This window comes from Drosophila montana, unplaced genomic scaffold, assembly GCF_035044405.1.
Source record: "Drosophila montana isolate Dmon_TW-CO22-7 unplaced genomic scaffold, ASM3504440v1 contig_3213_1, whole genome shotgun sequence".
Taxonomy (NCBI): Eukaryota; Metazoa; Arthropoda; class Insecta; order Diptera; family Drosophilidae; genus Drosophila; species Drosophila montana.
This window is the reverse complement of record NW_026998093.1, coordinates 201,548-215,809: the sequence shown is the minus strand read 5'-3', so window position 1 is coordinate 215,809 and position 14,262 is coordinate 201,548. Positions and strand designations below refer to the sequence as shown.

General features: G+C 39.8%; 2 protein-coding genes across 6 annotated transcripts in view; both read left to right on the top strand.

Annotated features, from left to right (window-relative positions):
- The window catches only part of sfl (N-deacetylase and N-sulfotransferase sfl), a 53,255-nt gene extending 49,014 nt beyond the window's left edge, over positions 1-4,241 (top strand). The window contains exons 6-7 of the mRNA XM_064688458.1: positions 1,503-1,855; positions 2,954-4,241. Coding sequence (XP_064544528.1) covers positions 1,503-1,855; positions 2,954-3,056 — 456 coding nt within the window. The 3' untranslated portion in view covers positions 3,057-4,241. The remainder of the gene's footprint in view (positions 1-1,502; positions 1,856-2,953) is intronic.
- A 1,100-nt stretch (positions 4,242-5,341) lies between these two features.
- Positions 5,342-14,262, top strand: part of MCU (mitochondrial calcium uniporter) — a 43,643-nt gene continuing 34,722 nt past the window's right edge. For 2 of the 5 annotated variants that reach the window (XM_064688470.1, XM_064688469.1), the window contains exon 1: positions 5,342-5,920. In XM_064688470.1, coding sequence (XP_064544540.1) covers positions 5,798-5,920 — 123 coding nt within the window. In that variant the 5' untranslated portion in view covers positions 5,342-5,797. The remainder of the gene's footprint in view (positions 5,921-14,262) is intronic. The other 3 variants (XM_064688467.1, XM_064688465.1, XM_064688471.1) reach the window with 2 other exon arrangements.

Sequence of the window (14,262 nt, the reverse complement as noted above, 5' to 3'; positions counted from 1 at the left end):
CTCTAGATCAACTTGGCATCTAAATCTGAAAACATAATTCTGGGTCAAAATTCATGTCGAAATGGTACCCCCAAATATCCTATAAATACATAGGTCAAAATTTCCCACCCTCATAACTCGGTCAAAACTCAACCGATTTTCATAAAGTTAGGCTTTTTCTTCACGGCTTGGCCTCTAAATCAATTGAGCATTTAAAACTGGGAACACTTTTTTTGGTCCGAATCCATGTAAAATGTTACCCTCTGAAATCCTATATAGACATGGCTCAAAATTTCCCACTCCCATAACTCGGTCAAAACTCATCCGATTTTCACGAGGTTTAGTTTTTTCTTCCCGGCTAGGCTCTTAGATTAATTTGAGATTTAAATCTGGGAACATAATTTTTGGTCGAAATTCATGCGAAAATGGTACCCACAAATATCCTATATAGACATAGGTCGAGATTTCCCTCCCTCATAGCTCAAAACTTAACCGATTTTTATAAGTATACCCGCTAGTATTATATATATTCTTTATCTGTTTGTCCGTCTATTCTAATCAAACAAGTTCCTCACTTATGAAGCTACCTTGACGATATTTGCCATTGATCCGTCTCTTATTTGCAAGCCATCGCAACCGGGTGGATCGAAGTACTACATCTTATAGTTGCCATAGGAGCTATCGGTTGATAATATAGCTTTTGTTTTATTTTTACTCTTTTAAATTATATAAAAAACGTTTTTTAGAAGATTATAATATTATATTGTACAAAGATTTTCAAGATTTCAGCAGTTTGTTAACTGTTTCCAGTTCCTCAAGTTGCATGCGCACTTTACATGCCACATGCCACCCACTATAAGATTCCTCTAACCTATTCAAAATATGCCGTATAGTCCATAAATAACTTTTCATTAAAGAAGGCCAACTGCATGGCCAGCTCTGCATTTGGCATGATTGTTTTCGGTTCATTAGTCAACGGCTGTCAGCTGCAAATGCATAGAAATCTAATGAACTATCCATCAATTCAGCATATCTCAAGCGCATGAAACGCAACCACATTCAGAGATCTTTGTGCAGTTTAAGTGCATTTCGGAACTGGTTGTCCAGCGGATACCAGTTGGGTCGCTTGATGTGGCATTCATTGCAGCTGGAGCTGGGGCAACTATTCAAAATGAAAATTCATTTGGCGCTCCACAAAATAGCTTTTCAATTTCATTTTCATACGCCCAACCCCTCCATGGAACTGGAACTGTCCGGCTTAGAAAAACAACTTGTCGGCATCACTTTTCGATTTGCATGCAGATTCCTTTGTGGCCAGCTGCAATGCCAATTGCAGCATATTTAATTGCACCTGCCACCAGAACATATGTTTTGCCCCGTCTTGCCACCATTTGCTGCAGTCTTTTTGACATGTGTTTGACCCCTGACTTTTCAAATGTCTGGACCAGAGACCATTTTATTTGGTCAGCGATTGAACTCGTGAAATCAGACTCGTTTAACTTTTTGGTCTTTGTGTTCCATAGGTCATAACTGCCAGCGATTCGGCGCCGCGTGCACTGAAGGATTTGCGGAATCGGTGCCTCAATCCGGGCAAATACGCACAGCATCTGGAGCACTGGCTGGCCTACTATCCCGCCCAGCAGGTGCATATAATCGATGGCGAGCAATTGCGCCTCAATCCCATCGATGTGATGAACGAGCTGCAGCGCTTTTTGAAAATCCAACCGCTCCTCGACTATTCCAATCACCTGCGCTACGATGTGAAGAAGGGCTTCTACTGCCAGGCTGTCAGCGAGAAGCGCAATAAATGCCTCGGCAAGTCCAAGGGGCGCCAATACCCGCAAATGGATGAGCGCAGTGCCAAGCTGTTGCAGCGGTGAGTAAAACTACCTACGAAAAAAACCTGAAACTCTACAAAAAATATGGAAACAAAAAAAAAATGTATAAAAAACGGGTCGTATGAGTGATTTGGGTTGGTTTTGGGGCGACAGACAGATGACGACGGCGACTATGCTTTGAGTGAAGGATTAATGAACACACACACACACACTCGCACACACTTATATGTGTGTGGGTGGGTGGCCATGGTAGATAGCATAGTTGTGTGAATTGTGCCGAGTTTGGGTTACAACAGGGTAGATGAAGGGGGGCAGGAGAAGGGGGGGGGGGTGAGTAGACAGGCCGGCAGGTTTCTGTATGGCATTTTGCGGCGGTGGAAAGTGCACTTTACTGTTCTACGATTTCGGATGCCAGCTGTCAGTTGAGCCGCGTGGCGTGAGCCCTTTTATATTCAGTGATTCCAGGAGCTAAACGAGGCTGCTTTTTTATTAGACATCTCACAATGAACCGAATATGGAGCATAAAATATGAAAAGCAACTCGAAGCACTTGATGCAGCAGCTTAGGCAAGTTCATTAGACTGGCTGACTGACTGATGATGTGGCAGAATACGAGATGCAGCATTCAGGCAGCAATATAAATATATATATAGCAGATATAGCCTTTCTATGGAACGTTGCAGAAAAGCAGAATCGTTGGATTGAAAATTTAGGTTAGCTTATTAAAAATTGGCTGCAATATTTCATGCACCGTATCTTTGAAAAGGCGTTAAAATAGTTTAACTCAGACAAAGAGCTCACATTGCTTACAGTTAAAAAAAAAACAAAATTTAAACGCACAAAAAAAAACGTTGCCTGACTACAATTTTGAAGCCCAATGTAATGGAAAGGATTTGCGTGGAATACACATAAATTCCGCAACTTCCAGTTGTTCTTACAAAAAAAAAAATATTTGGGCACACTTTACTTTTTTCACTTGACTTTTTTAAAAGGCAGAATAACAAACAAAGCAGCAAAGCAAACTTTTAAATCTTGAAAACGCAGCCGTCGAATTTGAATTTCTAATTTTAAGCCGCCGCATTTTAAAACTTATCTTTCTCTCGCTCTTTCTTCCTCTCCCTCGTACTGCCGGTACAGCTACTATCTGAATCACAATACGGCGCTGGAGAAGCTGTTGAAGAAGCTTGGCTCACGTCCCATACCGCAATGGCTCAAGGATGATTTGTCCACGGGCACGTGATAGCAGCTATTTGGAGGCGTGGCCATTGGCGCTGTCGAACTTGGAATTGGCTTAGGAATTGGAATCGGTGGCAACAAATACCGCAAATTGCGTGCTAAACTCAGGAAACAGTTGCACTGGCTGCAAATGGCGGCGGCAGCGGCGCCAGCAGCGACGCCTGTAACTATGCAGCATAGTCGAGCAAGCAGCGCAGCAACAGCAGCAGGCAGCGACAAAAGCAGCAGCAGAGGCGGCAGCAGCAGCGACAGCAACTGGCAGAGCCGTAAAACGAAACAAAAGCAAAAACAAAAACAAAAACAATACAATTAGCCGCTTTGAATATGCATAAATCTTGTTTATTGTTGTTGTTGCAGCTATTTAATGATGTCGCTGCAGTTGTCAGTTGTCAGAATATAAAAACAGTTAACTAGCGTGTGTCTGACTGTGTGGGTGTGTGTGCGTGTATAGGTGTGCGTAATATTATGTAAATAGTATAATAAAATGTTTGTATGCCTGTGTGTGTGTGTGTGTGTGTCTGTGCTGTCTGCGCATTGTAATCTATACCAGAAGCATCGTGAATAAATGAATAAATGCATTCATGCGCTTTGTTAGTTGTTTAAATGTTTAAAAAAAATAGAAATGACTAAAAATGTAATAAAAAAATGTATTATTAATTGCAAGAAGTATGTAAAACCCATAAAAATCACAGCCAATTTTAGCGGTAATTATGCGTCCAATTAACTCTGACTTGATTCATTTCGTTATTACCTCAAAACTGTTTATGTAAACTTTTATCAAAGACTCCGAAAACACAACACAATTGCAGAAATAACTGAATAACTATAAATATTTATGTTTTCAAAAATTTTTTATACTATTTGATTAACATTTTAATCCATGCCAAAACTGTAAAGCCTGTCTCTGCAGTTGCGAGTGCTATACATATGTTACATATATAGATATATAGTATATATAAATAAGGCTGCTATATGTTTTAAGTGTATTATAAATGTTTTTAGCGTACAAAATGCGAACGCAGCGAACGACAAGAGAAATGCTTAAAAGAAACCTTCTAGTTGTATGATTGAAGCACTAAGCAAAGCTCTATATAGTATATATATTGTATAGTTGGATATATATATATATAAACTAGTTCAAGTTTAGATTCGTAATGCGACAATAATAAAAGCGAAAATTTAAATGCAACCGCAAATATTGTATATTTTGAAAAACCGTTGGCAGCTTTCCTTGTTGAAGTAATCACCCTGTTCAGCCTGTACACACACCACGTGTGTGTCTTTAGTAAACTTTTTGGCGGTGCCACATCGGCTACTGTATAAGTTTCTATACAACGAAACCGCCAACTTAACGATAATACTCACTTAACGAATCTGATAGTTAACAGTTTGCTCTCACAGACTACTGTTAACTCCACCTTTCTGTTAAAATACAAATTGTTTATTTTATAATTAAATAAGTCTGCGCAAACTAATATTGCGAAAGGTTTCTCACCCAATATAAAATAGTTGACTTTTAAGAGATTTTCGAATTTTTGCTAGGCGAGGGTATGTCGAAAACTGTATGTGCATACCAGCCAGCGCTGATTAACACACCAGATATATCAGCTGTTGTCGAATTTTCGAACTGGCTGCTTGCGTTTGCGCCAAAAGCGTTCCGACAGCCAGATTGGATTTTAACAGCAGTCTGTTATCAAAGTTTCACGCGCGCGGTTCGGCTACGGCGTTGGCGTGTTGCATCTGCTTTCTTTAGAAATTAAGCATTATATTTAGAATTTCAATTAAATTTATAAATTTGTTGCACAACGTGCAACAAGAGCTATCGAAAAAGCCGCCGCCATCACGTGAGTTCTGTGTCGCCGCTGCCAGTGCAAAGCTCGAGTGCCAACTGCAGAGCTCATCGATGAGAAAAGGCACAGCTCAACAGCCTAATTAAATATGAATATAAAATAAAATAACGCAGTTAATATCAATAGCTAAAGCATCTTCGCTTATCGTTCGGTTTTGTGCGAAACATGTGCCGCGTCTAGTTTTCCCGTGATTAGCAAAAAAAGAAAAGAAAGAAAAAACCGGTAAATTTTTATTCTTTGCGCATTGTCTGATTCTCGTCTTTCCACCTTTTTGGCGCCGCCTTTGTTGTCGTTTCGTGTTGTTGTTGTTGCTGTTACTGTTACTGTTTTTGTGGCACTGTTGCATTTTGTTTAACATATAGAAATATAGTTTGTTCTCAATTTAATGTCAGTTTGCCTTGTGCCTTTCCCTAACAGCAAAATTTATCATTTTCATTATTTGTTTGAAATTCTCGGATAAACTCGTATAAATTTCGGTTTTGTTAAATGCCGAACCGAATTTTTTTTGCAAATTTTATAATTGACTCTTTTGGCAACTCCAAATTATACAATTTTAAACTGAGCTTTGCTATTTCGTGGTTCTAAATGATAATTAAGTGCAGCAAAACAGTTTTTGTTTAGAAGTGAAATTCCAGGCAGAGTTTACATTGACGCGTTGTAATCAGCTAAGTAAGACAACAGCAGCAACAACAACAATAACAACACCGAAACCGACGACAGCAAGGTTCTTACTCATTGCCCGGCTTGTACATCCCCCCCTCCGCCTAGCCTATGCTTTTTGCAGTGTGTCGTCTATTGTGAATCATAATTAGTGAATCGTTTTGTTGCTACTGCTGTGATCTCGCGCCAGTTCCTGTTTGGCACTAGCCCCAGTTCCAGCTCCAGCCGCCGCAGAATGTCCAAACACGGTGCCGTTATTTTGAGCAGCATTCGCCAGATCCTGCGCCGCTCCAATGTGCGTCAGTTTGAATGCTGCGGCCTGCGTCTGACGCCGGTGACCACGACTTTCGCAACGTTGGTAAGTGAAACGTCCTATAAATACGCACTTACACACACACACCCACATGCGTGTACAGCTCGTGGCGCTCCGGGGGAGCAGCTGACGGCTGCCGGCTGCCGGCGACTATCTGAATTTATAAAAATAAAATACATACACACTTGTTCTTTGACTTCGATACCGGCAGCGACAAAAGTAAAACATGCATATATGTACATATACATACATGCATATGTATATACACATACATATACACATTATACAACATGCGTGAGTTCTTAAACGCATGTGGGCACATTTTAAAAAATATTTAAATTTATGCGAAAGCAGAAACATGCAAGCAAAAACAAAATATACTTATACATACTACATCCATACATACATTCTATTATGTTTTTCTTTGCTCTTTTACTGCCTGCCTTTTCTTACATGTTTCCTTATGTTTTTGCTGTTTGCTTACTTTTTGCACACACCAAAGCCGCGTCGTCATCTTTGGTGCTCTCCCGCTCTTCGTGTCTCTTACTCTCTCGCTTTCTCTCTCTAATGTTGTCAAGAACTTCAATTAAAATTCACTCTCATTGAGTCACACAGCACATGTAATGTTAAGCTACATATGTGTTTGTATATATGTATGCATCCTGGCCTGCGTTCGTATGTGTGTTTATTGTTGCTGTGCAAGTCATGCAAAAGCATTTAATTAAAATTGAGAGCGATCGGTTTTAAAATTGTTGAACTTCCACGCACGCTTGCACTTCTCAGTGACGCCTAAACTGTGCGAACTCGTTGGAATTGTTGCTCGCGGCCTCTCTCTTATCTTCTCGAATTCAAGCATTTATTTGTGAATCATCTTGTGACCCCTAAAAGACCCTATCGGTATTTGCACATAACTGCTCCGGCTTTTGGGCATGTGACAACTTTATCAGCTGCTCGTCTCAGGTGAGACAATTAACGACCCACGCAACGAAAGGCACAGGAAAAGCAAGTGTAGAATACAATTATTTACATACACTGTCCAAAACATGTTCTTTTATGGCAAACACGATTTGCATACGAAATGATAAAATTTGACGTTATTTGTTTGAGCAGCGAGAGAAAGAGAGAGAGAGAGAGAGAGAGAGAGAGAGAGTGCACCTGAGAGCGACAGCTTTTATTTGTCTTACAAATGTAAATGGGAGCGGGAGCGGCAAATGCAAACAAAACCCAAACAAAACAAAATGTTGACAAAAAGTGTCAGCCACAGTGCTGTAAAAAAAGTTTTTATCAGCTGGGCGTTTGTGGGTCGAGGGCCGAGATGGAGGTGGTTGGTCGAACGACACCCTGCCAACGTTATTTGATACTCGGGAGAGATATAACGGCACATTATTTGCATTATAGCGTGTTATTCTTGTGCCGTGACACATGTTGTTGTTGTCGTTGTCGTTTCTGTTGTTTTTGGCACTTCATTTGCATGTGTTTTGCGCTCAGAGAAGCTGATTAGAGTCAACAAAGCCAAAGCAATACTAAAAGCAACAACATTGATTGCATCGCATACACACACACACAGACATGCGAATTTAAAAAAAAATCAGCACAGGGTGTCGCTAGATGTTTCACTGGCATCCTCATTCCGGCTGTCATAATTTAACTTCGGCACGTTCTTGGTCCACTTCTCATCCGCTCTTCCACTCACGTTTTAGTCTCTGGTCCAAATTGTAACTAAAGTTTGTTTTCTTGTTCGTTATTTTTTTCTGTATTTATGTTCGAATAGCATAAAAAAGTTTTATTGGCGCCATTCGGTCTGCCGCACAACACAAAATTTGTGTTCGAGTGAACCCCTCATACGAGAGTCGCCCCCCTGTGCCCCTCTGTAACACTGCATGGATTTTGTTCAGTGTGCGCATTGTTGCTTGTTATTGGTCCATTTATTTTCGTTTTCGTTGTCAACGGGGGGATGTTTGGGGCGTGCCAGATGCAGTTATGGCCTTGGTCAACAATTATTTTCGGCTGTGCCGTAAATAAATTTTGCTAACATAAACCAATGCAATTGATATTTGATTAAGGCAAAACTATGCACAGATTGCACTAGTGTGTGTGTGTGAGTGTGGATGTCCGGCATGTATCCTCTTGCAAAAATATACAAGTCAAGTGTAATAACAACAACAACAACAAGGCAACAAATTTATGCAAATGGCATTCAAACAACTGAACCGGTTTATTGTTTGGTATTCAGATGCACTTGGTTTTTATGTGCGCCTCACTAATGACACTCGAAAGCTATCAGATCTATAAAAGCATGCCGCACATGCCACAGAACAATAAGTTTACTTATATACTATAGAGTACAGCTAATATTAATCAGTTAATATAAGTATTAAGCTTTTGTGGAGTACAGCCGATAATTATCAACTAATATAATTATTAAGCTTTATTGTAGAGCTTTTCGTGTGTTACTTGAGATATCGAACGTGAGAGCACCAGCAAAGCTTTAGTTAAAGCCACTAGCGAAAACGTCGCTTACACGCTCACTTTAATATTACATAACACTTATATTTATATACCTCACAGATATATCGTATATAATCTTAGTTATAATATGCTCTCTATGCTCTTAGCGAGAAAGCTATCGCAGGCTGCCCTTGCAAGTAGGATGATTATGATTATAATGCTTATGAGACAGTGCCTTTTTATACCTTACACAAGTACCCATTGGAAGTTGTTAAAAGGGTATATTGTTTTTGTGAATATGTATGTCACAGGTAAAAAGAAGCATCCTCTTTCCCATAAAGAATATATATTCTTGCTCAGCATAGTCAAATAGTCGAGTCGATCTAGGCATGTCCATTAGTCTGTCCGCGGTCTATTTGTCCGTCTGTCCGTAGGTTTGAGCGCAACGCATTTCGGAGCCTAAAAATATTGCTGTCCGCGTCCACCGACTACGCAATACTCTGTCCACAGTTTGAATATAGCTAAAGACCAGCCGAAATGAGATTACTTTAATATTGAATCTATACTTCAAATTTAAAATATATTCTCTTTTAAGGAGCGTCGAAAAGTAGAACCGTATGACAGCAAGACACAATCACAATATACTCTCTTTCACTTTGTGCACAGAGTATACAAAATATTACTGTTTCTCTTTAAAAGGGAAACCAGATAAAAGTTTAGCTAGACTTCCCGTTTCTTGGTAAATTCTAATTATTGTCGCTTCCAAGTGCTTGGTATCTCGGCCTATCGCACTCTACTTTGAAAACTATTTATCTATGAGATACGCAGCTTTTTTTTAGTTGCCGTCAGACAATCGTTTGTCTGCACAAATCACGATTGGGTATTTGCAGAGCTATTATCGTCTGCTGGCATAGTTAAAGTTTGTCTTTCCTGTATTTTCTGTGTGCTTCTTAAACATTGCAGCCAGTTATTGTGGATTGACCAATTGACATTGTTGTCTGCAGTTGACTGCAACTTTTCATGATTTAGAGCAAAGCGAGATTTGGCCATTGTTTTGATCTTCAACTTTCTGTTTAATGGCTAAACTTATAGCTTAACTGTCAGCGATGGCAGTAGGGTAGAAGTTCAACCCCTTCACTTGCAACTGCTTTGGCTTAACCCGTTCACAAACAGCTAGCGCAGCAAATCTGCATATTATACAAGCTATCTAGTAGTTACCCCACCTCGAATGCTCTCCTGGGTATCCAACCAGCCTTAAACAGTTTGCTTGGCAGCTTGTGCACGTTTTCCCACATTTATCGTGAAGCGCAAATCTTGCAGCTAGCTGAAAATACAAGCCCCAAAACCAAAGGCAAATTCTGTGACAGCAGCTGCAAGTTATTTGCATATAGTATCTATGTATCTAGAAGGCGGAATATATAGATATATGTATATATCCTATATGCTGCACTTCTAATTAACGTTAACCAAACTTATCTGGCCCCCTGCATGAAGGGGCGTTATACTAAAGTTGTTCGACATTTAAAGGCTCATTAGAGCTTGTCGCTTCATCAGCAAAGTTACATTTGTTTTTAAATGTGGGTAAATATATCTGACAGATACATACGTGTCCAACTTTGACTATTTGTATATGAGTGTGTCTGGCTGTCTGTGAGTGTGTCTGCCATTTCAATTTACCTTTCGACCTATTGGTTAAGCTTAGTTTAGCTTAGTTTAGCCTTGCGTGTTATTGCTTTGCACTTGACTTTCACTGCGCTGGCAAACCCCCCAACCCCAACCACATCAAGCACCGCAAGTTGTGCGTATGTTTGTTTAAACCCCCGCATGATAGGGCACTTAGCTTGCTTGCCCCGCACTCCGACTACTATTGGCTTTGCTACTTGCTTTGTTTGACCTGCTCCTCGTCGCAAATGTTGCCCCAGCCACAGACAACCATAAAAACTAACTGCAGCTGTATGTGTATCTGATAGATACAAGCGCAGTGCTTGCTAAACTGTAAATAGTTTGCCAGTGGCTTTTTATTGTATTCGCTTCGCTGTATCAGCTGCTTCTGATAAGTCCTATCAGCACTTGCTGTCCCAATGGAACTCGTGAATTTTGTATGCTTAGCAAATGCAAATAATTTAACTTATGAATTCATCGCAATTGAATTTGCTAGCTTTGAGATTGACCAGCGCCATAAAACATTTTAATACCGTGCATAATTTATGCCCATTCACAAATGGCCCTCCATTCACAAATGGGGCCTGCCCTTTAAGCATTGCGAGCTTTGCCCCACCTTGTTGAATTTGGGATCAGATTTAAAGTCAATTTATTGGTTCGGTGCTGTTAATGCTTTGGCCAAACAAACAACCCAACAACACAAACACCCGGTCGAGTGCCACTTGAAACTGTCTCCCTAATTTATATAGCAAATATTTATATTGTAAGCGTTACGCGAGGGACTCCAAGCTTGTGTCCTTTTGCAGAGCCTTTTGCCCGAAATCTTTGCATAAAATTTCAACCATTTAAAAGGTTCTGCAAAAACCTCAAGTTAACAGCATAAAAAGACTGTTAATAATTCAGGGCGTGTCTTAGACTCCGCCTCAAATATGCTATGTGTTGACTGTCCTGGTCGCAGCCCAGCTCCCAACTCCCAGTTGTCAGCCGTGTCAGCTGCTCGGCTTCCCTGTGCCAGGACTGCAAATTTTGCTATTATATGCAAATGTTTCACTCCAAAAGTAGCTTGGCACAAAATGAGCTACTTAAATTGTTCTGGCGTTGCTTTAGATTTTTTTTTCTGGTTGAGTACATAACAAAAGGTAGTCGACTTGTCTAGACCTTTAATTGCGTGCTAAATAGTTAAATGTGTTTGCTTTATGAGTTCAAAAAAGGTGCTTTCTGTTTAGCAAATTTGGTTTTTATTTTGTGAATAAACATTATGATTATGTTTAGATTTTCTTAGCTCTTTGAGTTCTTTTTATTCCTATTTACCTTAAATATAAATGATAGTTAATGGATATCCTTAAACAATATATTAAAGGTCTATGTATTTATTACACTTTATCAATTTATTTTTAGAGCATTTTGGGTGCGTTGCAGTTCTAATTTTGTTGCCTTAGCTTGCTTATTACTGCAAATTCCCTGAATTATGTCGTTTGCATGTCCTTTTAGAAGACAGTACAGCTTGTGAGCCACTTAACACAGCCACGTCCCATTTTTGTTTTTTATTTTTATTTTTTATCTTTGCTGTTAATAATCACGCGCCGTTGGCCTTCTTGCAAAGCTGTAGGGCGTGTCTTTTTTCGGTGCGCCTTTTTTTTTTCCTTCTTTGGTGGCGAGTTCAAGGTCCAAAGTGTGCTTAATGCTACCCTATCTAATTGTAAGCGAATTAAAATCGTTCGTGCCTTCAACGTCGTCGCCTTGCCTAACTTCAAAAAAATGCGCATGCATGGCCAAGGAAAGGACACACACACACACATTTAGAAAGTCAAAGAATATGTCTTGATGTGAGACCTACTTTTTCTTCCTTCTATTTTTTTGTTTTTATCGTGCTCGTAAGCTGAACATATTTTTCGTGCAGATTTTCAAGGCGTTGGCAGCTGGCTTTGGTGGTATTTTCTTTGCATTATTTGTTCTTTGACTTTTTTCTTTATTTTGCTGTGAAAAGTGAATTATTTTATGCGTATAAAAATATTTTTACTCAGAGTGCGTTTTTTTTATGCTGCTGTCAGCCTTTTGTGTTGGAGGGGCGAGTTTTCCCTTTTTAAGAATTTATTTTCTATTTGCCGCAGGGAATTGTAACATATTGTTATAGTTGGTAACAACTTGTAATCAGCAGCTTTATGCCGCGAAATATTGCAGTAATGAGCAATTACGTGGAATGTATAATGCAATTACTCAGCTAAGTTTATGATGCTGTTTTAATTGATGCAATTTGTGTTGTTAAACTGTCAGACTTGGCACGCGCATCCTTTATGCTGGCTCAGCTAACGGGCATCAGTTTACGTCCTTTAAATTGTTTGCCCGTTTTAATGCCTCAATTCGCTGATGCGTTCTATACGCTCCTATTTCAGACACTCGCTCCGCGAAGCCCACCCACTTAGCTGCTTCACATGCCACTTTTTATTGGCGCAGGGCCAGCACTTTGTAAATATTGCCGCTTTTCACATTTGCCCCCGGGGCAAATGGTACTTTTTGAGACACATTGAAGCCCATAACGAGTGCTTTCAAAGCTGCTTTGCCACACCGCCTCGTCTCTAATTGAAATTGAAATTTAATTAACTTGCATTTTCAATAAGCTGAATACATTTAATTAAACAACTTTCCGCTGCCAGCTACAGACCCTCTCACTCTCTAAACTTCTCTCTACCTTCCTTCTCTCTCTCCCTCTCTCTCTCTCTCTCTCTCTCTCTCTCTCTCTCTCTCTCTCTCGCTGTCTCTGCCTCTTTACCTGAGTATATAATTTGCTTTTAACTGCAACGCATGTAATTGTTGCGAAAATTGACTAAAACATTAATGTGCCGCACCACGTGACGTATACGCAATGTGCTGCATTGTCACACATACGCCACGCAGGCCAGCTTGGGGCCATTATATAAAGACGATAATTCAAATGTGTTTTGCTGAATGCGTCGCACAATTCCCATAACGTGCATTTGGCGCTGCCCGCCGAAACATTCCGAAATGGGCCATAAAACATATTCTACAAAGGAGCTGCATAAATAGCATACAGAAGTAGGTAAGCAGGACTGAGGGAGTAGTCGGGGCTAAAGTTTAGCCACCAGCTTAGTGCGCACTTTACGCATCTTTGCCGCTTGCCGCCCACAAATGGCCACAAATGTTGGCCATGTTTGCAGCTTGTAGCGCAGCCAGGCAGCTGGCCATTTTATCTAACCAAAACCACAAGCCCGCAACAGACAGCTGCCTGCCTTATGGCTAAGGCGACAAATTGTCGAAACGTTTTGCACTCTTTCATATACGTCTCATTTGATTTGTTCGCAGAAATTCGTTTCGTTTTCTAATACATAGCGTTGTACTGTGGTATCTTTATGGATGTTCGACTGTATGTGTGCATATATATCGCATACTAATTTTAGTTTGTCTGCTTTTCCCATTTCATTGCTTATATCTGTTTTTTTTTTTTTGGCTGGCGCAAAACATTTTTCTAACATTTTCGTTAATATTTCTGATAGTCCCTCTCCGTCTGTCTGGCTGACATTTCTGTTTAGCTTCTGCTTCTGCGCATTTTCCACAAGTTGTTTACCCATTTCATTTACCTGCTCTTTCTCGCATTTCAACTACCTAAATGTTTACACGTTGAAAATATTTTCTTGTATTTCTATTTACTCATTGCTGAAAAAAAACGACTAAACCAGATATATATCTGTGTGTATATATTTATTCCCGTTTGCTCACGCGTTTAATTTATTATGTTTTTAGCTGCTCTCTTTTTGGCTTTTATATTTATAGAATTTTATCGAGACAGCTTTTATTTGACATTTTTTGTATATATTTATATCACTTTTTACTTAAATGAACACTTTTTTATTGAGCTATACTTTTCAGTTTTAACTTTGAGTGTGGTTTGATTTGTTAATCTCGTTTATGATACCTTGCCCTCAGCAATTGTAGAGGGAGGGGGGGACAGTGGCACATCCGGTGTATATACAAAAAGCTCAATTTAATGGCAGCTTTTTTTAGTATGACGTTTTTATTGCACGTATTTTTTATGTTATGTCTATTTTTACGAGTCATTTATATTCGCTTTGAGCTTCAATTATGCTTTATAAGTGTTGGGCGAATTATGTTTTCCATTTGTTGACTTTAATTACGCTTTCAATGGCAATCAAAGGCGTTAACAGTCTCAAGACCAACAACAACTGCTTGAAAGGGTATACTCGGTCCGCATGCGACACTTGACACGCGACTTTGTTAACCGTTGCCAAGCAATTGGCACA